Source organism: Heteronotia binoei, chromosome 5 (assembly GCF_032191835.1).
Source record: "Heteronotia binoei isolate CCM8104 ecotype False Entrance Well chromosome 5, APGP_CSIRO_Hbin_v1, whole genome shotgun sequence".
Lineage (NCBI taxonomy): Eukaryota > Metazoa > Chordata > Lepidosauria > Squamata > Gekkonidae > Heteronotia > Heteronotia binoei.
In genome coordinates, this window is record NC_083227.1 from 1,316,375 (window position 1) to 1,340,673 (window position 24,299).

Genomic DNA, 24,299 nt, shown 5'->3' on the forward strand with positions numbered 1-24,299 from the left:
CAGCTGGGTTCCTTCTAGGACATCCCCACGGTTCCTGTTTCCTTCTTCGGTCTTTCTATTTTGAGGCCCAGCGGCTCTCTTCCTTGGACTGAGTGGGGCTGAGGGGAGGAGGGAGGAAAAGCCCCACGGATTGGACCAGGCCAGAGAAGGGCAGGGACGGTGGCTCAGTGGTAGCTCTTTTGGGGTGTTGAAACCCCCTATGTTCTCCCCACCTCTCCGATTCTTCTGCAAGTCTAGATCACTTTCCAGGTTTCTGGGATTATCTATTTTGTCCACATCGCCAGTCTCTGGATTTAAGTGTTGGATATATTTATTCTTTTTTATTTAATCAAAATATTTCAACAAAATTCAAGATTTTTTAAGGATTCTTTTTCCTATTCTGTTTTATGTGTTGCCTAAACATCTGCTAGAAACTTTATTAACCTGAATGGGAGCTCAAGAGCAAGCTACTGCAAGAGTGGAAAGAAAGGAATCAGCTCCTTCTTCCTTTGGTCACCCCTTTCTTCTTTTCCAGGTCATCCTGATGTGTGTTTAGATATTGTTGAGGTTTTTCCAAGCCCTTGGGTCTGGTTATAGAAAGCACCATTGACTACTGACCTTACCTGCTAACTGGTATTTTGTAACTTTTTCATTCATATATGATTTTGGTCTCTCTTTTGCAGTGGCAGATGTGTTTGGAAAAGAATCAGGAGGGAGAGTTGTGGGAAAAGACAACAACATACAAGTGGAAGCACAATCTGGGGGTCAAGCGGTACCCAAGAGACATTGCAGAAAGAACAGGGAATGGAAACAGAAGCAAAGGAAGGAATTGGTGGTCTGTCAGAGCAGAAAGAAGCCTGAGGTCTCAGCCCAAGATGAAACACGGAAGAGAAAGAAAAGGTCTAATGGTACCATGAACCAGAAGGGGTCCAGCTGCCAATTCAGTACTAAAACATCTCACAAAGTTCCAGCATTCTTGAAAAGGCATAAATGTGTGGAGTGTGGAAAGCGCTTCCACTGGAGTAGTTCACTAACTGTCCATCAAAGAGTTCACACAGGGGAGAAGCCATATAATTGCTTGGAGTGTGGAAAATACTTCTCTTGGAATGGCAACCTAAAAGCACATCAAAAGATGCATACTGGGGAGAAGCCATATAAATGCTTGGAGTGTGGAAAATGCTTCTCTCAGAATGGCACCTTAAAAGCACATCAAAAGATTCATACTGGGGAGAAGCCATTTAAATGCTTGGAATGTGGAAAGTGCTTTTCTGGGAATGGCCAACTAAGGTCACATCAAAAGATTCATACTGGGGAGAAGCCATTCAAATGCTTGGAATGTGGAAAGTGCTTCTCTCAAAATGACACCCTAAAAACACATCAAAAGAATCATATTAGGGAAAAGCCATATAAATGCCCTGAGTGTGGAAAGTGCTTCTCTTTCAATGGCCTAACTTCACATAAAAAGATTCATACTGGGAAGAAGCCATACAAATGTTTGGAGTGTAGGAAGTGCTTCTTCCAGAATAGCCATCTAAGGACACATGAAAAGATTCATACTGGGGAGAAGCTGTATAAATGCTTGGAGTGTGGAAAACGCTTCTATCAGAATTGGGAGCTAACTAGACATCGAAGGTTTCACACAGGGGAGAAGCCATATAGCTGCTTGGAGTGTGGAAAGTGCTTCTCTTGGAATGTTCAACTAACTGCACATCAAAAGATACATACTGGGGAGAAGCCATATAAATGCTTTGAGTGTGGAAAGTGCTACTCCTGGAAGAGCGGCTTGACTGCACATCAAAAGATTCATACTGGGGGGAAGACATTCAAATGCTTGGAATGTGGAAAGTGCTTCTCTTGGAACAGCACCCTAAAAGAACATCAGAAGATTCATACTGGGGAGAAGCCATTTAAATGCTTGGAATGTGGGAAGAGCTTCTCTCGGAATGGCCAACTAAGGTCACATCAAAAGATTCATACTGGGGAGAAGCCATTCAAATGCTTGGAATGTGGAAAGTGCTTCTCTCGGTATAACACCCTAAAAACACATGAAAAGATTCATACTGGGGAGAAGCCATATAAATGCTTTGAGTGTGGAAAGTGCTTCTCCCAGACTTGCAGCTTGACTGCACATCAAAAGATTCATACTGGGGAGAAACCATTCAAATGCTTAGAGTGTGGAAAGTGCTTCTCTCTCAATGGCAACCTAACTGCACATAAGAAGATTCATACTGGGGAGAAGCCATTCAAATGCTTAGAGTGTGGAAAATGCTTCTCTCTCAATGGCAGCCTAACTACACATCAAAAGATTCATACTGGGGAGAAGCCGTTTAAGTGCTTGGAGTGTGGGAAGTGCTTCTCCTTTAATGGCAGCCTAAGGTCACATCAAAAGATTCATACTGGGGAGAAACCACATAAATGCTTGGAGTGTGGGAAGTGCTTCTCCTTTAATGGCAGCCTAAGAGCACATCAAAAGATTCATACTGGGGAGAAGCCATTTAAATGCTTGGAGTGTGGAAAGTGCTTTTCTCGGAATGACTTCTTAAAAGCACATCAAAATATTCATACTGGGGAGAAGCCATATAAATGCTTGGAGTGTGGAAAGTGCTTCTCCCAAAGTGGCCATCTAAGGTCACATCAAAAGATTCATCGTGGGGACCTCCGGTGAGGAATGAGGGTGGGCTGAATTAAGGAACGACACGGTCCAGTTTGGAGGAATCCCGCAGCTGTTGATTGGTCTCTCTGGGTCTTAAGAGATGGTGAAAAGGTGGCTCATTTTGTCCAGTGTCAGGAGCTCCCCAGGTTTTCCTACAGAGTCCTTGTTTTAGCTCAGGGCTAGAGTCCTGGAGATGTGAGATTTATGATCCAGCTCAGAGCCCTGCCAAAGTCTTTTATTTGGGGGGGGGGGCGGGGAATGAAGCCTGTGCCTTCCTCCCATCCTAAACTTCAAAGGAGTGCTCCACTGCTCTTGATAAGGAGTGACATTCATCTCCAGCGAAGCTGCCCATCTCTCAGACATGTCGGTGGGGGAGAATAAACCTCTCTCTTACAGCACTTTCCATGTAGTTGGTTTTCTGAGACTCCGGTGCAAGAAGCATTTGAACCAGAAAATGTTATGGAGGAATTCTGAAAACGAAACTTTGGCTTACCTGAAGGTTTCTTCTCTTCGGTGGGGCAAAAGCATCCAGTTATTTTTCCCTCCCCAAGAGGCTGTTGTTACGCCTACTCGAAAGGTTGGCTCTTTTTTCTTTTCTTCCCCTTTTGCATGGTTGGATTAATAAAGTTGTATAACTTGGTTAATTCCTTTTCTGTGTGGAGTTTTCAGTAGTTTGGGGCTTGGCTATTCTACGCCTGGGAAGGACACTCCCCCCTCCCCCCCTACCCTATGATCTGGAAGGCATCCCAAAAGTTTGCACAGCCCTGCCTGGAGTGAGAGGGGGTGTGACCTAACCACTGTGGATGACTTCCCCCACCAGAGAAGAAGATGATGATATTGGATTTATACTCTGCCCTGAATCTCAAGAGTCTCAGAGTGGCTCACAATCTCCTTTATCTTCCTCCTCCACAACAGGCACCCTGTGAGGTGGGTGAGGCTGAGAGAGCTCTTGCAGTAGCTGCCCTTTCAAAGACAACTCCTGCAAGAGCTATGCCTAACCCAAGACCATTCCAGCAGGTGCAAGTGGAGGAGTGGGGAATCAAACCCGGTTCTCCCAGATAAGAGAGCTATGGCTAACCCAAGGCCATTCCAGCAGGTGCAAGTGGAGGAGTAGGGAATCAAACCCGGTTCTCCCAGATAAGAGAGCTATGGATGACCCAAGACCATTCCAGCAGGTGCAAGTGGAGGAGTGGGGAATCAAACTCGGTTCTCCCAGATAAGAGTCCAAACACTTAACCACTACACCAAACTGAAGAATGAACCAGGGAAACAGTTGTATGAGAGGGGGTGTTTTTTTTTTTGACAAATCTGCATTTGCAGAAAGCTGCATAGCTGTGTGTCAAGCATGCAGATTTCAAATCAACCGGTCCTTGAGTTGAAACAAAGTATGGTTTATTGATAATCCATGTGCTTCTATTGAGCGAGGTATTAGAACTGATACAAAGTACAAAGGCTCTCTAAACATGGCTACAAACTCTAAGCAATTCTATATTCACGTGTGAAAGTTCACACGTTAACTTCCTTATCTCCCCTGTGGTTATTCTTCCTGGGCCCAGGTCTGGCCTGGGAAACTGTCCCTGGGGGCTTTATCTTCAAAGAGCAAATTCCTGCATTTGTTAGTAAAAGCGAAAGAGGCGCTGCTACTCCTCTGCTTTGATGTGCCCAAGCTTAGTTCAGGGTTAGTAATATCTTTGAGACATTGCAGTCACAATCAGACAAAATTACACAGAGAAAGATTTAAACATTGCTTGACACTGTGGAGCTGCAGGTGAGAAGGGACAGTGTGGCATATCACCAGTTGTTTTTGAGAGACTTTTAATTGGATGGACATCTCAACGTTATGACTTAATTGTTGATGTGTTTTTACCACGGGGATCTATTTGCCATAAATTGTAGAGCTGGAAGGGACCTCCCAGGTCATTAAGCGCAATCCCCTGCACAGTGCAGGAACTTCATAAATACCTCCCCCTCCCCTCCACACCCCCAGTGACTCCTCCTCCTCACCCAGAAGATGGCAAAAACTTCCGGGATCCGCTGCCGAATGGGAGAAAAATTTCTGACTGACTTCAGTGTGACAATCTGCATTTCGCTGCACACAGAAACAGCAATGCTGTCATAAAATCCTAGAGTTGGAAGGGACCTCCAGGGCCATCTAGTCCAACCCCCTGCACAATGCAGGAAACTCACAAACACCTCCCCCTAAATTCACAGGATCCTCATTGCTGTCAAATGGCCATCAGCCTCTGCTGAAAAACCTCCAAGGAAGGAGAGCCCACCACCTCCCGAGGAGGAAGCCTGTTCCACTGAGGAACCGCTCTCAGGGTCAGGAAGTCCTTCCTCATGTTGAGCCAGAATCTCTTTCGATTTCATTTCAGCCCCCTGGTCCTGGCAGTCATTTGGGGGCAGGAGGTAGGAGGCCAGAGGGGGGAGCAGCACAAAGACTGTGGGCGCCCTGCTCCTGGCCCTCCCTCCCTCCGTGGGGCAGTCCTTGCTGGCAGGGGGCCGCCAGCCTGGTGGGGAAGAGGCCGCAGGGTCCCTGTGCAGAAGACCAGGGCCTGGATGGCTCGCTCAGGGCTGGAGGCTCCCCGCACAGAGAAAAGCAGCCCTCCAAGGAAGCGGCTGTTCCCGCCCTCTCTGCCAGCCCTGCCCGGGGGCTTCTCCTGGGCCAGGCAGGGAGATTCCCACAGGAGGGCAACCTCTTCTCCAGCCGCAGTCCCAAGGCAGCGAAGAAGCAGCAGCCCAGTGCTGGAATCGCCCCTGACGCCTCTGCCGGCTCTTCCTTCTGGGCAGGGGGCTCAGGAGTTCGAGGCTGCTGAGCAGGACTCAGTCTCCTCCCTGCTAGGGATGCCATCAGCCTCCAGGTTCGGCCTGGAGATCTCCTGCCCGGAATGACTGCAGCGCTTAGCTCCCCTGGAGAAAATGGCAGCTGCTCCGGAGGGGGGGGGTGTCTCTGGTTTTCCAGCCTGGATCTGCAAACTTAAACCCCCCATCACCTTCTGGTAGTCTGGAGGGGGGGTCCTCCTTGGGAGGTGATGGCCTCTCCTTCCTGGGAGGTTTTTCAGCAGAGGCTGGATGGCCATCTGACAGCAATGAGGATCCTGTGAATTTAGGGGGAGGTGTTTGTGAGTTTCCTGCATTGTGCAGGGGGTTTATCCCCCCCCCTGTGTTTATCCCCCCCCCCTTTCTCCCCAGAAGGGGCCAAGTGGGGCGTTGCATTTCTCTCCTCCATATTCTGCTCAGTTCATCACAGGTAGTTTTGTCTGCTCAGACAGGCGGGGTCTTTCCTGTCACCTCCTCCTGTAGCAGGAAAAGCCCGCTCTGTCAATTAAAGCAGGTGCAATGACAAAGGAGGCTTGAGGCGAAGTCAGGAAAACAGCAAAGCTGTATTTGGATACACACGTGCGGGCTCAGACCAGGTGGGCGTCTGAGCAAAGACCACAGAGGCACGCAGGCCTTATATACCGTTTGCGCAATCATTTCCCGTTCTCAACGTTCTCTACTAGTTTTGCATCAGTGCTGTGCTGGAAGTGCTGAAAGTGCTGTACCAGGCCGTCTACTAGTTCCCTTTGGTGTTGTACTAGTTTCTTGCCTCACCATCATGGACCACTGGTTTCCTAGGCAACCCTAACCACAAACCATCTGTGCCTAGCCGCAACCCGTTGGTGGTTTCGCTCTCGTTAGATTCTTTAGCTTCCAAGTTCCTACTGATGCTTCTTTGAGCGCTTATTTGCATCTGCCCTTTCAGTTCCTGTTTTTGCTGCAAAGCCTAAGCTGAATCTCTATTTTAGCAAGCCTTCTATAATGAGCTTGTAGTCATGCAATACAATCTATTAGCCAGGCAAGTCCGGACATGCCCAAGTAGGCCTGTCTTTATTGATCCTTGTATCCTAAAACATTCCTTTTCCATAAATCTAGATGCTCTCCAACATTTCCTTCTTGGCCTGCTGTCACACTCCCGCCTGATCTTTTGAGCTGGAGATGGCGGGATTTGAACTCAGGACCTTCCAAATGAGACCGCACCATCGATTTATGCCCCTGTATAAATCGATGGTGCGGTCTCATTTGGAATACTGTGTGCAATTCTGGTCACCGCACCTCAAATTGTGGTCACCGCACCTCAAACCGCCATAGCTCATACTGTAGCATTGGAAAAAATGCAGAAAAGGGCAACTAGAATGATTACAGGTTTGGAACACTTTCCCTGTTAAGAAAGGTTAAAACGTTTGGGGCTCTTTAGCTTGGAGAAACGTCGACTGCGGGGTGACATGATGGAGGTTTACAAGAAAATGCATGGGATGGAGAAAGTAGAGAAAGAAGTACTTTTCTCCCTTTCTCACAATACAAGAACTCGTGGGCATTCGATGAAATTGCTGAGCAGACAGGTTAAAACGGATAAAAGGAAGTACTTCTTCTCCCAAAGGGTGATTAACATGTGAAATTCACTCCCACAGGAGGTGGTGGCGGCCACAAACATAGCCACCTTCAAGAGGGGTTTAGATAAAAATATGGAGCAGAGGTCCATCAGTGGCTATTAGCCACTGTGTGTGTGTGTGTGTGTGTGTGTGTGTGTGTGTGTATATATATATATATATATATATATATATATATATATATATATATATATTATTATTATTATTATTATTATTATTTTGCCACTGTGTGACACAGAGTGTTGGACTGGATGGGCCATTGCCCTGATCTAACATGGCTTCTGTTATGTTCTTATGTTCTTAGAGCGATTCCTCAGTGGAACAGGCTTCCTCCTTGGGAGGTGGTGGGCTCTCCTTCCTTGGAGGTTTTTCAGCAGAGGCTAGATGGCCAAATGACAGCAATGAAGATCCTGTGAATTTAGGGAGAGGTGTTTGTGAGTTTCCTGCCTGGTGCAGGGGGCTGGACTAGATGACCCTGGAGGTCCCTTCCTCCTCTAGGATTCTAGCCCTAGATCTCGCCTGGGCTCATCAGACCTGCGGAGGAGGGGAGGGGGCAGGCCCTTAGCCAGGAGGGGCATATTAAAGAGTCAGGGGGCACTTAACAGGTCCCCTCCCCTGGCAGCGTGGCTCTGACCCCGGGCGCCCGACCTTCCCTTCTGCCCTCCCCCTCCAGCACAAGCCCCTGGGGGCTAGCAGAGGTGGGAGGGGGACCCAGTGGCAGCCATTGCAAGGCCTGGGGGGAGCAGCGGCTGCTCCAAGGTGCCCCCCCCCACGCCATTTAAACATGGGGAGAAGGAGGGGGAGCTGCAGTCCCTCAGCTGTTACACCCGTGGTGGGGGAGCGGGAAGGTCAGGGGCACCACACAAGATGTCAGGGGCGGGGCCTCCGCAGGCCCCCCCATAGCTACAGGCCTGGGATGGGGGATGCTTCGCTTTCCCAGCTCCAGCCAGTGGAGGGGTGGAGGGTGGCGAGGAAGAGGAGAAGGAGGTGGGCGCTTCCATCCCCCCCACTAGTGTCCCCCCCCCAACCACCTGCCCAGCGGAGCAGGGGAGACCCTTCCCCTCCTCTTCTTCCTCTCCTCCTCCTCTTCCTCTCCTCCTCCTTCTCTTATACTTCTCTTCCTGCCTTTCTTCCTCTCCTCCTCCTCTTCTACTTCCTCCTCTTCTTCCTCTCTTCCTCCTCTCCTTCCTCTTCCAGTTTGGTGTAGCGGTTAAGTCTGCGGACTGTTATCTGGGAGAACTGGGTTTGATTCCCCACTCCTCCACTTGCACCTGCTAGCATGGCGTTGGGTCAGCCATAGCTATCTCAGAGGTTGTCCTTGAAAGGGCAGCCGCTGTGAGAGCCCTCTCAGCCCCACCCACCTCACAGGGTGTCTGTTGTGGGGGAGGAAGGTCAAGGAGATTGTGAGCTGCTCTGAGGCTCTGAGATTCAGAGTGGAGGGCAGGATATAAATCCAATATCTTCTTCTTCCTCCTCTTCTTCTTCCTCCTCTTCTTCCTCTTCTCTTTCTCCTCCTCCTCCTCTTCTTCCTCTCCTTCCTTTTCCTCCTCTCCCTTCTCCTCCTTTTCGTCCTTCCTCCTCCTCTTCTTCCTCTTCTCTTCCTCCTCCCTCCTTCTCCTCTTCTACTTCCTCCTGTTCTTCCTCCTCCTTCTCTTCTTCCTCCTCCTCTTCTACTTCCTCTTCCTCCTCTCCTTCGTCTTACTCCTCTTCTTCCTCTTCTCTTCCTCCTCTCTTTCCTCTTCTCTTCCTCCTCTTCTCTTCTTCCTCAGTGGAACAGGCTTCCTCCTTGGGAGGTGGTGGGCTCTCCCTCCTTGGAGGTTTTTCAACAGAGGCAAGATGGCCATCTGACAGCAATGAGGATCCTGTGAATTTAGGGGGAGGTGTTTGTGAGTTTCCTGCATTGTGCAGGGGTTGGATGATCCTGGAGGTCCCGTCCAACTCTATGATTCTATGACTGTTAAGAGCAGTTCCTCAGTGGAACAGGCTTCCTCCTTGGAGGTGGTGGGCTGTCCCTCCTTGGAGGTTTTTCAACAGAGGCAATATGGCCATCTGACAGCAATGAGGATCCTGTGAATTTAGGGGGAGGTGTTTGTGAGTTTCCTGCATTGTGCAGGGGGTTGGACTAGATGATCCTGGAGGTCCCTTCCAACTCTATGATTCTATGACTGTTAAGAGCAGTTCCTCAGTGGAACAGGCTTCCTCCTTGGGAGGTGGTGGGCTCTCCCTCCTTGGAGGTTTTCAACAGAGGCAAGATGGCCATCTGACAGCAATGAGGATCCTGTGAATTTAGGGGGAGGTATTTGCGAGTTTCCTGCATTGTGCGGGTGATGGTTGATGTGACAGGTGCTAAGGGATTTCTTCAAGGAGTCCTTGTACCTCTTCTTTGGTGCCCCTCTATTTCGATGGCCGGTGGAGAGTTCGCCATACAGGGCAATCTTGGGAAGGCGGTGGTTTTACCCCAAATCAGACTTTTCCCTGCAGCCACTGTGGCCGGACCTGCCTGTCCCGCATTGGTCTTGTCAGCCACCAGCGAGCCTGCAGCAAACGTGGACTATTGCACCCTTCTTAAATCTTCGTTCGCGAAGCCAAGCCGAGAGAGAGAGAGAAGCATTGTGCGGGGGGTTGGACTAGATGACCTCGGAGGTCCCTTCCAACTCTCTGATTCTATGCCTTGGAAGCCCAGAAGTGTCCACGTTTCCTGCTAATGGGAAAATGCTGTTCAGACACGACAAATGCGATCTTTCAGCAGGGTGAGCAAGAGCAAGAAACATCTGCCTGGCATATTCCGGGAGGGGCATCTAACTTATCCTTCCCAGATAGTCACTCCCATGCAGGTGAGCTTGCTGCAGCGCCAAGCCCAGGTGAGAGAGAGGAGGAAGAGGAGATGAAAGGCAGAAGGCCAGCCAGGGCAAGGGGCTGCAGGAGCAACCCCGGAAGAGAGGGGGCAACCATCCCCCCCCCCCCGCCAGCCTCTCTTGCCAGCCCCTCCTCCTCCTTCCAGCTGGGGGGAGAGAACTGCAGTTCCCAGAAGGCCTTGCAAGCCCCAGTCAAGTCAGCCCCGCCTTTTCCAGGGGTGGGAGGGGGGGCAGCATGAGCAGCCCCCCTCCTCCCCTCCCCCGCCTGCTGGGGGCAGGATCCGGCTCTCGCACCTTTGCAGCAGCAGCAGCAGGAGGGCAGGTGAGCGGAGGGGAGTTTCCCTGGGGGGGGGGGGGGATGTGGGGCGAGGACAGGGAGGGGCGTGCAAGAGGGAGGGGGCGGGGGGGGAGGAGAGGCTCAGCTTCTGCAATCTTGGAGGACTGCCGGGCTGATCTGGGGGTCGCTTCTCTTTCTGGTCTTCCCTACGGAGAAGCCAACAGCTGGGAGATCTAAGGAAGAAGCAAGAAAATACTGGATGAAATTTTATGCCTGGCTAGACACTCAAGACCTTTGAGATTCTCTGGTGTGAACTTTTCTCCTTCCCCCCCCCCCCCCTGTATTTTATATTGCAAAATTGCCTTTACTGGAATTGTCAAACTAACAGATAACTTAACCAAAAGATTTATAGTATACAATTTTAAAATGTTGATGATGTTTAGTATAGAGATAATAATATGGGACAATTTATGTAAAGAAAGTATTGAAGATGTAAGCTTGTATTTTTTAAAAAGTATCTTTATGCAGAATAAGGTTTAAAAAATGTATCGTGCTCTCTTTTCTCCCTATCCCTACCCTTACTCTTCGGAAACAAAACTTTTTAAAATGGAAGAACAACCCATTTTTATTCAGAACGTCAGCTTTTGTGTGCTCTGCAAGCACATTTCATCAGATGAGGAATCCGGCACAGTGAGCAAAGCCGCACAGAGCTGGTAGGGAGTGGTTTAAAATGCAAAATGGTACAAATTTAAGATCCAGTGACAGAATAGTAACATTAACAAATTGAGCAAACCTTTAACCTGAGTCGCATGAGCATGCAAAAGCAATAAAACAGTAATATGTCAAAATGTAAGAATGTCTGTTAATAACTATATTGTATTAAGCCTGGTCAAAAGGAAGGTATTTATATCTCAGAAGATTTCCCATCCAACTATTATTATCTCATTAATATACTAGACAATCTTTTTACAATCAGGGTCAATTTTCCCCCCATTTAATTGGTCTAGAGGAAGAGAAGCCCAAGTTCATGCAGATTTCTGGATTTGTATTTCTTGGAGACTTTCAGTATATAATGAAGGGAGTGGGCGATGGGATGCTTTTCTTCTTGAAAGGACAGAAACGGTTGTTCACGCGGGCTGTGTTCCCCTCTTCCAGAGCTCCCCGGTGTCCCTTGAGGAGGCGGCCATGTTCTTCACGGAGGAGGAATGGGCCCTGCTGGATCCAGGCCAAAGAAAACTCTTCTGGGAAGTAATGGAGGAAACGTACGAGACGGCCACCTCTCTGAGTGAGGCTCTTTCCCCTTTTATTATGAACACGGCAGAGCAGGGAGGGGGTGGCATCTTCCTTTGACCCCTCTTGGTGTTTCGAACCCACTTCCCCACCTTTTCCTTTTTGACCTCGTGGGGTAAGGCTTCCCCTTGGGGGCAAGATGTTCTTAGGGTGGTGACTGTAGAGCTTTTCGGTTGCTCCTGTGAGATGAGTTTTGTATTGAGCCTGAAGAGGACAGAGATCATAAAACAAGAAGGAAGATTCATTCATATGCAAAGGAAGCTGCCCACAAAACCACAAATGAGCAAAGAAATTTTCTTTCCACATTCTGAAGTGCCTCACTTTTAAAAATTCTGTCTGGGTGTTGCTGTTGCAGGAGACTACATTTCCCAGGAGGACTTGCGAGCGCCAGAGAGATCTACCCTGCCTTTCCTAGGTGCCCTGGGGCAGTTTTCCCTCCAGATGGAAATAAAAATATATGGAGTATGCCCTTCCCCGGGGCCTCTCTCCTTTCGTGCTTCCCCTGGCTGGAGGGAGAACTTGGCCTTTGCTCGTCTGCAGGAAAGGTGAGTTTAGGGGTTCATCCCCAACTCTTGGGCAAGAACAGGGGGGAGGAGAGAAACATGGAGGAAGAGGAGAGGAAGAGGAGGAGGTAGCTGGAAAGAGCATAGAGAACTGGAAACTGATCTATATGTTTGTTTTGTGCAGGAGGGGAGATCAGCTCTCCTCTCCCGATCTGTGCTGCCTCCACCTATCCGGCTTCTTTGGACTCGTAAACCATTGTTTTCATTGCAGACCAGCAGAAGAATGTTATGGGGCAAATCTGGGCCACAGTGTTTTTAACTTTTGTTGCTAAAATTGACTGGTGGCCAATTCTGAGACTATTTGCTTCCATGTTATTACTATAGAACAGGGGTGGCCAATGGTAGCTCTCCAGATGTTGTTTTTTGCCTACAACTCCCATCAGCCCCAGCCAGCATGGCCAATGGCTGAGGCTGATGGGAGCTGTAGGCAGAAAACATCTGGAGAGCTACCGTTGGCCACCCCTGAGCTACACAGTCTGCCATCCCCCCTCCAACGGCATTCCACCAAGAGAAGCCCAGTTCTTTGTGACTGAGTTTATATTTCTTGGAGACAGTCATCATATAACACCTGACAGAATCTGAAAAAGAAGCTAAGGCTGTTTTCCTTGCCATTGACTTGATGTATTGCATTCTCTAATCAGTTGACTGGCCGATGGGATCTTCTTTTGTTCTTGAACGTTCAGGAACTAGGAATACATGAGCCACTGGGCCATATTTTCCTCTTCCAGAGCTCCCCCGTGTCCTTTGCGGGGGTCGCCGTCTTCTTCACAGAAGAGGAATGGGCCCTTCTGGATCCAGGCCAAAGAAAACTCTACTGGGCTGTTATGGAGGAAATGTTGGAGACCGCGGCCTCTCTGGGTAAGGATCTTTTCTGCTTTGTTATAATCGCAGAAGAGGAGGGAGGGAGGGAGGGGAAACTTCCTTTGACAGTCTTTCATTCCAGGGCACACTTTCATGTCCTGTAGAGGAAAGAGCACGGCTCCTACACTTTCAGCGCCTGAAAAAGAAAGCATAAGATACTTCCATGCTGTAAAGAGAAACCTCTTGATGAAGCGGCCTCTGATCGGGAGAGATGGACAGTATCCAGTTGGGTTCCTGCTAGGAAAACCCCACGGCTCCTGTTTTCTTCTTCGGTACTTCCATTTTGACACAGAGTGGCTCTCTTTCTTACAGGCCCGACGCTAGGGGTTTTGGCGCCCCAGGCTGAACACCATGCTCCTGCCCCTTCTAGGCTCTTCATGCACCAGAACCTCAGCCCGCCTTTCTCCTGCTTCAAAGGGAGCCGGGAAGAGGCCGCCTCCTTCTTTCTTGTGAAGGAAGAAGGAGGCGGCTTCTTTCCGGGTCCCTCTGAAGCAGAAGGACTGGGCAGGCCGCATGTTCTTTCTTCGAGAATGCAGAGCTCGGCCCGCCCTGGCCCACGCCGGCTTCAGAGGGACCCAAATGCAATTTTGGGCTGTATCAACAGAAGTCTAGTGTCCACATCACGTGATGTGATGGTATCGCTTTACTCTGCTCTGGGAAGACCTCACCTGGAGTCTTGTGTTCAGTTTTGGGCACCACAATTTAAGAAGCATATAGACAAGCTGGAACGGGTCCAGAGGAAGGCGATGAAGATGGTGAGGGGTCTGGAGACCAAGTCCTATGAGGAAAGGTTGAAGGAGCTGGGGATGTTTAGCCTGGAGAGGAGGCGGCTGAGAGGTGATAGGATCACCATCTTCAAGTACTTGAATGGATGTCATCTAGAGGATGGGGTGGAATTGTTTTCCATCACCCTGGAAGGTAGGACCAGAACCAATGGGCTGAAATTAAATCAAAAGAGTTTTTGGCTCAACATTAGGAAGAACTTCCTGACAGTTAGAGCGATTCCTCAGTGGAACAGGCTTCCTCCTTGGGAGGTGGTGGACTCTCCCTCCTTGGAGGTTTTTCAACAGCGGCTAGATGGCCATCTGACAGCAATGAGGATCCTGTAAATTTAGGGGGAGGTGTTTGTGAGTTTCCTACATTGTGCAGGGGGTTGGACTAGATGACCCTGGAGGTCTCTTCCAACTCTAGGATTCCTGACCGTGAGTACGGTTCCTCAGTGGAACAGGCTTCCTTAGGAGGAGGTGGGCTCTCCTTCCTTGGAGGTTTTTAAACAGAGGCTGGATGGCCCTCTGACAGCAATGAAGATCCTGTGAATGTAGGAGGAAGTGTTTGTGAGTTTCCTGCATTGTGCAGGGGTTGGACTAGATGACCCTGGAGGTCCCTTCCAACTCTATGATTCTATGACCCGCTAAGAGGCCGCCTCCTTCTTTCTTCATAAGAAAGAACGCCAGTTGCCAGAACGCCATTTCTATTGGTGGTAGCAACTATGTCTGAAACAGTATGTTTCCAGACCAGAAGCACTTGAGAAAACATTTCTTTTTAGGTTTTGGGACTTTTTTCACAAGAAAGAAGGTTGCAGTTTCTTTCCTGCTCCCTTTGAAGCAGGAGAGGGCAGGGCAAGGGAAATTCCGACCGGCGTGAGTGGGGAGGGGGCACCTGCCGCCCGCCCCTGCAGTGTGGTGGCGCCCCAGGTGGCCACCTAGGCCAACTCCCACACACCAGCCCTGCTTTCTTAGGTTTAGTGAGGCTGAGGGGAATAGGGAGGAAAGGCCCCATTGAGCAGACCAGGCCACAGACGGGTCCCTCGCTCAGTGGTGGAGCTTCTGATCTGCCTGTCTGGAGTCCGTCATCCTGTCAATGACATTAGAAAAAAGGAGGCGAGAGAGAAGAACCTTCATTTGTAGGGCTGAGAAAAGCCCCTCCCTCTGCCCCTCCCATTGCACCCCCTCCCCTCTGAGGTGGGTCTAGTTGTGTGGTGTTAGCCAGACTGGGCCCAGTTGCCTAGTGGGGAAGCTGCAAGGAATTGTGGGTAGTCCTTTATTTCCCTCTCTACTGGGCAGGGCAGCCCCTGTGTCCTTCCTTTCCATGTTTCCTTCTCTAGGAAGCTCCCACCAACCAACCTAACCAGAAGAACATAAGAGCAGCAGGCCGCCCATCCTGGGTGAGTGCCCAGTTGCCTGGCTCCGAGTGCTGCTGGGCCTGGGTCAGGGGAGTTGGGCCTCCAAGGCCGGAGAAACTTTCTCGTCGCCTACATCTACCTCAGCCAGAGCTTGAAGGCAGACAATACTGTGCAGTGCTCTTGCAAAGGCCGCTGAAGGCCTTTGTTTCTTATCATGCAGGCATTGCTTCTATTATTTAGGGTTGTTGAAATCTCCAATGTACTAAAAAGGTAAAGATGGTCCCCTGTGCAAACACCAGTTGTTTCCAACTCTGGGGTGATGTTGCTTTCACAACGTTCTCACGGCAGACCTTTATGGGGTGGTTTGCCATTGCCTTCCCCAGTCAGCTACACTTTCCCCCCAGCAAGCTGGGGACTCATTTGACCAACCTCAGAAGGATGGAAGGCTGAGTGAACCTCAATCCAGCTACCTGAACCCAGCTTCCACCAGGATTGAACACAGGTCGTGAGCAGAGCTTAGGACTGTAGTACTGCAGCTTTACCACTCTGCGCCACAGGGCTCTTCCCCCAATGTAATACTCCCCACCCCCTGTCTTTCTGCAAGCCTGGGTCATTTTCCAGGTTTGTAAAAAGGTCTATCTTGCTTGTCCACATCTCCAATCTCTGGATTTAAATGTTCCATATTTTATTCTTTTTATTTAATTACAACCACAGAGTTGGAAGAGATCTCCAAGGTCATCTTTTAATTTAATTACAACCACAGAGTTGGAAGAGATCTCCAGGGTCATCTAGTCCAACCCCCTGCACAATGCTGGAAACTCACAAACACCTCCCCCCAAATTCAGAGAATCTTCATCGCTGTCAGATGACTATCCAGCCTCTGTTGAAAAAATTCCAAAAAGGAGAGCCCACCACCTCCCAAAGAGGAAGCCTGTTCCACTGATGGTCTGTTCTCTCATGGTCAGGAATCCTAGAGTTGGAAGGGACCTCCAGGGTCATCTAGTCCAACCCCCTGCACAATGAAGAAAACTCACAAACACCTCTCCCTAAATTCACAGGATCTTCATTGCTGTCAGATGGCCATCTAGCCTCTGTTGAAAAACCTCCAAGAAAGGAGAGTCCTAATGGGCCTTTCAAATTCTCTACCTCCTCCTGGGTCGCCTGTCCACAGGGCTGCAGCCAGCAGAGCGGGCACAGGGCCAATCATAGAATCACAGAGTTGGAAGGGACTTCTAGGGTCATCTAGTCCACCCCCCTGCACAATGCAGGAGGAATGGTGGCTCAGTGATAGAGCATCTGCTTAGTAAGTAGAAGGTCTCCAGGTTCAATCCCTGGCATCTCCAACAAAAAAGGTCCGAGCAAGTAGGCATGAAAAACCTCATCTTGAGACCCTGGAGAGCCACTGCCAGTCTGAGTAGACAATACTGACTTTGATGGACCGAGGGTCTGATTTAGTATAAGGCAGCTTCTTATGTTCATATGCAGGAAACTCACAAACACCCCCCCCCCCTAAATTCACAGGATCCTCATTGCTGTCAGGTGGCCATCTAGCCTCTGTTTAAAAACCTCAAAGGAAGGAGAGCCCACCATCTCCGAGGAAGCCTGTTCCACTGAGGAACAATTCCACATCATCCTCTAGATGACAGCCCTTCAAGTACTTGAAGATGGTGATACTTTCACCTCTCAGCTGTCTCCTCTCCTGGCTAAACATGCCCAGCTCCTTCAGCCTTTCTTCTTCATAGGACTTGGTCTTCAGACCCCTCACCATCTTCTTCACCCTCCTCTGGACCTGTTCCAGTTTGTCTAGATCCTTCTTAAAATGTGGTGCCCAGAACTGAACACAGCGATACCATCACGTCACGTGATCTGAACACCCTACTTCAGTTGATACAGCCCAAAATCGCATTTGCCTTTTTAGCTACCGCATCGCACTGCTGACTCATGTGCAGTATACGGTCTACTAAGATTTCTAGATCCTTTTTGCACTTAAAAATAAAATTCAAGATTTTTCCTATTCCGTTTTATTCCCCCTCCCCCCAAAAAAGCAATTAATATTATAATAATAATAATAATAATAATAATAATAATAATAATAATAATAATAATAATAATAATAATAATAATAATAATAATATTTTATTTGTACCCCGCCCTCCCCCGCCGAAGCAGGCTCAGGGCGGCTAACAACACAGTGACCAATGGTACATTAATAAATAAAACATTAATAAACAACATAGTAACCAATGGTGCATTAATTAAAACCATTACATTAAGAACATTAAATTAAGCATTAACTTAACCTTAAAAACCAGTAGAACATTAATTAAAACAAACTATAACATTATCACTGACGCTATTCTAGTTAGTGCTAATGGCGGATTTTCTTCGTTGTAGAATTGTACTTCAGCTGTTCATAAAAGCTAATTTAAAAAGAGTGGTCTTGCAGGCCCTGCGGAACTGATCAAGGTTCCGCAGGGCCCGCACCTCCTCTGGAGGTTGGTTCCAGAGGTATGGGGCCGCAGCCGAGAAGGCCCGTGAGCGGGTGTTCTGTAGTTTAACTTCTCTTGGCCCAGGGGTTGAAAGCTTATTAACTTTAAAGTGATCTCAAGAACACATTTCTGTAAGAGAAGCAAGAAATTACTTCCTCCTTCCTTTGGCCACCCCTTTCTTCTTTCCCAAGTCATCCTGGTATTTGTTTAGATATTGCTGAGGGTTTTCCAAGCCCTTGGCTCTGGTTATTGAAAATACATATAGCCTGGAGAAGAGACGACTGAGAGACGATACAGAGGAGGGTGTGGAGTTGTTTACTGTTGTCTCAGAAGGCTGGACCAGACCCAACGGGTTGAAATTAAATCAAACAGACTTCCTCAGGAGGTGGTGGGCTCTCCTCCTTTGGAGGTTTTCAAACAGAGGCTAGAAGGCCATCTGACAGCAATGCGGATCCTGTGAACTTAGGCAGATCACGAGAAGAAGGAGGGCAGGGGGTGGTACTTGGGAATTTCCTGCATTGTGCAGGGGGTTGGACTAGATGACCCTGGAGTTCATCTATGATTCTGTGAACTCTATGATTCTGTGAACTGTGAAGGGTTAATTCTTCCATCTTTATTTATAGTTTTTTTTCTGTTTAATGAAGCTAAACAAACAACGACAATAGCAAAATGTGAGTATATTGAATACAGGCAACAAGTAATAATTAAGCATCGCAGACGATCCAGCCAAAATTGGTAGGTTATTGGAACCGAGACAAAAAGGTTATTGGAACTGACATTGGGGAGGGACGGTGGCTCAGTGGTAGAGCATCTGTTTGGTAAGCAGAGGGTCCCAGGTTCAATCCCTGGCATCTCCAACTAAAACGGGTCCAGGCAAATAGGTGTGAGAAATCACAGCTTGAGACCCTGGAGAGCCATGAATGGGGCTGTGGCTGAGTGGTAGAGCATCTGATTGGTAAGCAGGAGGTCCCAGGTTCAATCCCTGGCATTTCCAACTAAAAAGGGTCCAGGCAAGTAGGCATGGAAAACCTCAGCTTGAGACCCTGGAGAGCCGTTTCCAGACTGAGAAGACAAGACTGACTTTGATGGACCCAGGGGGGTCTGATTCAGTAGAAGGCAGCTTCAGAGGTGAAAAACCTCAGCTGGAGACCCTGGAGAGCCGCTGCCAGTCTGAGAAGACAAGACTGACTTTGATGTACCCAGGAGGGTCTGATTCAGTAGAAGGCAGCTTCATAGGTTCATATTCTGCAATTGACTACTGGCTGTACCTGTTGAATTATATTTATATCTTTTCATTCTTATATGATTTTGCTTCCTCTTTTGCAGTTGCAGACGTGATTGAGAAGGAATCAGGAGGGAGAGTTGTGGAAAAAGACAACAACATAGAAATGGAAGCCAAATCTGGGGGTCAAGTGGTACCAGAAAGACATTGCAGAAGGAAGAGGGAACCAAAACAGAACCAAAGGAAGGAACTGGAGGCCTGTCAGAGCAGAAAGAAGCCTGATGTCTCAGTCCAAGATGAAGCACAGAAGAGAAAGAAAAGGCCTAATGGTACCATGAACCGGAAAGGGTTCAACTGCAAATTCAGTGCTAAAACATATCACAATGTTCCAGCATTCTTGAAAAGGCATACTGGAGAGAAGCCATATAAATGCTTGGAGTGCGGTAAGTGTTTTTCTAAAAATGGCCATCTAAGGAGACATCAAAAGATTCATACAAGGGAGAAGCCATATAAATGCTTAGAGTGTGGAAAGTGTTTTCCTGATCATGACCGTCTAAGGAGACATCAAAAGAGTCATACTGGGGAGAAGTCATATGAATGCTTGGAGTGTGGAAAGTGCTTCTCTCGGAATGACACCCTAAAAGCACATCAGAAGAGTCATACTGGGGAGAAGCCATATAAATGCTTGGAGTGTGGAAAATGCTTCTCTTGGAATGACACCCTAAAAGCACATCAGAAGAGTCAAACTGGGGAGAAGCCATATAAATGCTTGGAGTGTGGAAACTGTTTCCCCAATAATGACTACCTAAGGAGACATCAAACAGTTCATACAGGGGAGAATCCATATAAATGCTTGGAGTGTGGAAAATGTTTTCCTGATAATGGCCTCCTAAGGAGACATCAAAAGATTCATACTGGGGAGAAGCCATATAAATGCTTGGAGTGCGGTAAGTGTTTTTCTAAAAATGGCCATCTAAGGAGACATCAAAAGATTCATACTGGGGAGAAGCCATATAAATGCTTGGAGTGTGGAAAATGTTTTCCTGATAATGGCCTCTTAAGGAGACATCAAAAGATTCATACTGGGGAGAAGCCATATAAATGCTTGGAGTGCGGTAAGTGTTTTCCTAAAAATGGCCATCTAAGGAGACATCAAAAGATTCATACTGGGGAGAAGCCATATAAATGCTTGGAGTGTGGAAAGTGCTTCTCTCATAATGGCATGCTAACTGCACATCAAAGGTTCCACACAGGAGAGAAGCCATATAAATGCTTTGAGTGTAAAAAGTGCTTCACTCAATATGGCCACCTGAATACACATCAAAAGATTCATACTGGGGAGAAGCCATATCAATGCTTGGATTGCGGAAAGTACTTCTCTCGGAATGACTCCCTAACTGAACATCAAAGGATCCACACAGGGGAGAAGCCATATAAATGCTTGGACTGTGGGAAGTGTTTCTATCGTAGTAGCCACCTAAGGTCACATCAAAAGATTCACCCCGGGGAAAAGCCGTACAAATACTTGGAGTGTGGAAATGGCTTCTCTTGGAATTGCAACCTAACTGAACATCAAATGACTCGTACTAGGGAGAAGCCATATAAATGCTTCGATTGTGGAAAGTGCTTCTCTTGGAATAGCAACCTGACTGCACATAAAAAGACTCATACTGGGGAGAAGCTATTTAAATGCTTGGACTGTGGAAAGTGCTTTACTCGGAACGTCAGCCTAAGGAGACATCAAATGATTCATACAAGGGAGAAGCCATTTAAATGCTTGGAATGTGGGAAGTGCTTTACGCGGAAAGGCACCCTAAGTGGGCATCAAAAGATTCATAAGAGGCAGATTTCCAAAGAAAACAGTAACTTAAAGTGAGCACATTTCAAAGGCTCCAAACCTCTCTCACTGTTGGACTTACCGCATCAGGAAAAGGGGAGAATTTATTTCTGTAGCCTTACCACTCCCTGCTGGTGACCCGGGGAGGTCTGGGGGGGCCGGGCTGACCTTTCCAGCTCCACTGTGTTCTCATTCCAGCAGGGGCAGCAGAGAGAAGGTGGGTCTGTGCAACTAAAGTTGACCGCCTCAGCTTTTAAAATCTTGTCTTTTTTCCCCTACGGGTCTGTATTATGCACAATCCACGGCTCAGTCTTTGTATTTCTCAGGATTACAACCCAAAGAGAGAAGGTAAGCACACTGCCAGAAGTGCCTGGCCATAGTGGCAAAGAGAAGACATCTTGGAAACGTATGGCTTTTAAATTACAGATATTTAACAAAAGGTTCATGTGAACAGTGCAGAGATAAATGACTGAACTCCGTGTGATTCATTCCAAGAAAGCCCTTACGACCTCCTGTGGCAGTGAATTCCACATGTTAATCACCCTTTGGGTGAAGAAGTACTTCCTTTTATCCGTTGTAACCTGTCTGCTCGGCAATTTCATCGAATGCCCACGAGAAACCTCTTCTGTAGGACTGTGGATCGTCCAATCAGTTACTTCTCTCTTTTTTTCCCTGTTGACAAAAAACGTTTATTTAAAAGGTTCAGTGCCTCAACTCTTGCAAGATGTATGAGGAAACAGTATCCTTATTTGAGTACGTCAATACAAAAAAACATTATTCTGATACACTTATTTTAAAAGAGAAATACTTTGGAATACTGACTGTTTATCTCATTACATATACTAGCCCATCTTCCACTATATTTGAATGTATTATTGTTTCTAATGGCAAACTAGAATGATGCTTATATGTGTGTTACATGTTTCAATCAACCCCCTGAGAAACCGATGCCCTCATTTTAACCCAGAGCTAACCTTACAACAGACTCTCATATATTTCAATTCACACCCAGGATACGTAATGGGTTTAGTACATGGACATCCAGCTGCCCTTCCAATTTAAGTGTTGTTGTTTCAGCCCTAACAAACCCCAGACCCCAATTTGTGACTCTTTTAATCTGCTAAAAAACATTTCCATGACTCTGCATCCTAATTCACTGCCCACTTTCTCTATATTTAGGACCACTTGCCCTTCCATCCTATTGTTTGATGAAGTGTATTTCTAGCACACGAAAGCTTACCTTCTGAATAAAACTTTGCTGGCCTTAAAGGTGCCACTTAACTCCTGCTTTGTTCTGCTGCTTCAGACCAACGCGGCTGCTCACCTGGACTGATCAAAGGTGACTCAGGTGTCTTCCATTTAATTGCAGTAGAATATTTAGCTGCTGTAGACATAACTGAGAGCGACTCCTTTTGAGGCTTTGTTAGCTACAGATCTTCCCAGAGCTTCAATAGAAGTACTTGTGGCAAGAAAGGCGCCTGAATATCCACGATCTGCTGAATTCTTGCCTTTCATTGTGTTACACTTGCTCTCAAGTAACATTTCCAGTCTAAAAAGGCCAATGCGATTTTGGGCTGTATCAACAGAAGTCTAGTGTCCAGATCACATGATGTGATGGTATCACTTTGCTCTGCTCTGGTAAGAGCTCCTCTGGAGTCTTGTGTTCAGTTTGGGGCACCACATTTTAAGAAAGATATAGACAAGCTGGAACGGGTCCAGAGGAGGGCGACGAAGATGGTGAGGGGTCTGGAGACCAAGTCCTATGTGGAAAGGTTGAAGGAGCTGGGCATGTTTAGCCTGGAGAGGAGGCGGCTGAGAGGTGATAGGATCACCATCTTTAAGTATTTGAAGGGCTGTCCTATAGAGGATGGTGTGGAATTGTTTTCTGTGGCCCCAGAAGGTCGGACCAGAACCAATGGGTTGAAATTAAATCAAAAGAGTTTCCGGCTCAACATTAGGAAGAACTTCCTGACCATTAGAGCGATTCCTCAGTGGAACAGACTTCCTTGGGAGGTGGTGGGCTCTCCTTCCATGGAGGTTTTTAAACAGAGGCTAGATGGCCATCTGACAGCGATGAAGATCCTGTGAATTTAGGGGGAGGTGTTTGTGAATTTCCTGCATCATGCAGGGGGTTGGACTAGAAGACCCTGGAGGTCCCTTCCAACTTTGTGATTCTAGGATTCTATGATGAAGCTACAGATGTGCTATTTTAGGTTTTTGTCTGAGGGGAGGGAGTTAAGACTTAAGAGTTAAAGGGTTAAGAGTTTGTGAATATTTGACTGCTTTGAGTTTGTGAATATTTGACTGCACTTGTTGTATATCTTTTTTTTTAAAATTTATTTTAAAAAAGAATGCAAAAAAAACCCCCACCCTGGTTAGGTTTATGGTGTTATTTATTTATTGTGTGCCATCTAGTTGTTCCTGATGAGTATTTCAAGACCTGTTCTTAACAGTTGAGGCCTTCTGTGGGGGGGGGGGGGGCTCTGCCACAGCTCCGGGGAGGATGGCCCTGCTTGGGGGGGGGGGCTGCGGCTCTACCGTGCAAAGAGTCAGGGACCCATGGGGGGGTGGATCTGAGCATCATTCTGAGGGAGGAGGGCCCCCCCGCCTTTCCGAGGGAGGAAGATTTGTGTGGGGGGGGCTCTCTCTAGGCATGCGGTGGTGGGGAGGGGGTGGCCAGTGGCAGAGTGGTAAAGCTGCAGTACTGCAGTCGGAGCCCTCTGCTCACGACCTGAGTTCGATCCCCGGCGGAAGCTGGGTTTTCAGGTAGCCAGCTCGTGTTTGACTCCGCCTTCCATTCTTCCTTCTGAGGTCGGTCAGAGGAGTCCCCAGCTTGCTGGGGGGAAAGTGTAGAGGACTGGGGAAGGTAATGGGAAACCACCCCGTAAAAAGTCTGCCGTGAAAACCTTGTGAAAGCAACGTCACCCCAGAGTCGGAAACAGCTGGTGCTTGCACAGGGGACCTTTCCTTTCCTTAATGTGTATAAGAAGTACGTAAATAAAACCTTCAAAAAATGCATAAGTGGAAAAAAGGTACAATTAAAACTTTTGCGAAGTAAATTTATATATATTTATAGATATTAGCAATTGCAGTGTACATATATTGTACATTTTACTGGCAGTATACAGTAGATACTAAATGCAAATCCAGATTGCATTTTCTCCAGGGGAGCTGATCTCTGCCCGCTGGAGATCAGTTGCAAAAGCGAGAGATCCCCAGGCCCTACCTGGAATCTGGCAACCCTACATACAATGTAAACCTTAGCTGCAGTACAGTAATAATATTGGGACTTCTGTTCTATTTTCAAGCTACTCAAAGGTTGATCCAAGCGGGCAGCCGTGTTGGTCTGAAGCAGTTGAACAAAGCAGGAGTCAAGGCGCACCTTTCAGACCAACCAATTTTTATTCAGAACGTCAGCTTCCGTGTGCTTTTAAGCACACTTCATCAGACGAGGAATCCAGCACAGTGAGCAAAGCCACACAGAGCTGGTAGGCAGTGGCCCAGAATGCAACATGGTACAGATTTATGAACCAATGACAGTGAAGTGAAATTATCTAGTAGGCGGTGGTTTAGAAGGTAAAATAGTACCATGACAAAATAGTAAAATTAACCAATTGAGCAGACCTTTGATCTGAGTCGCATGAGCATGCGAAAGCAACAAAACAGCAGTATGTCAAAATGTGAGATTGTCTGTCAATGACAAAGGGAGATGGGTTCAATA

The 24,299-nt window shown here is 47.7% G+C and overlaps 2 protein-coding genes across 2 annotated transcripts in view; both read left to right on the forward strand.

Annotated features, from left to right (window-relative positions):
* LOC132572099 (zinc finger protein 665-like) overlaps positions 1-3,276 on the forward strand; it is a 41,901-nt gene extending 38,625 nt beyond the window's left edge. Inside the window, exon 5 of the mRNA XM_060238892.1 lies at positions 663-3,276. Coding sequence (XP_060094875.1) covers positions 663-2,644 — 1,982 coding nt within the window. The 3' untranslated portion in view covers positions 2,645-3,276. The remainder of the gene's footprint in view (positions 1-662) is intronic.
* Positions 1-24,299, forward strand: part of LOC132572108 (zinc finger protein 436-like) — a 244,086-nt gene that overhangs the window by 105,832 nt on the left and 113,955 nt on the right. The gene's annotated exons all lie outside the window — the stretch shown is intronic.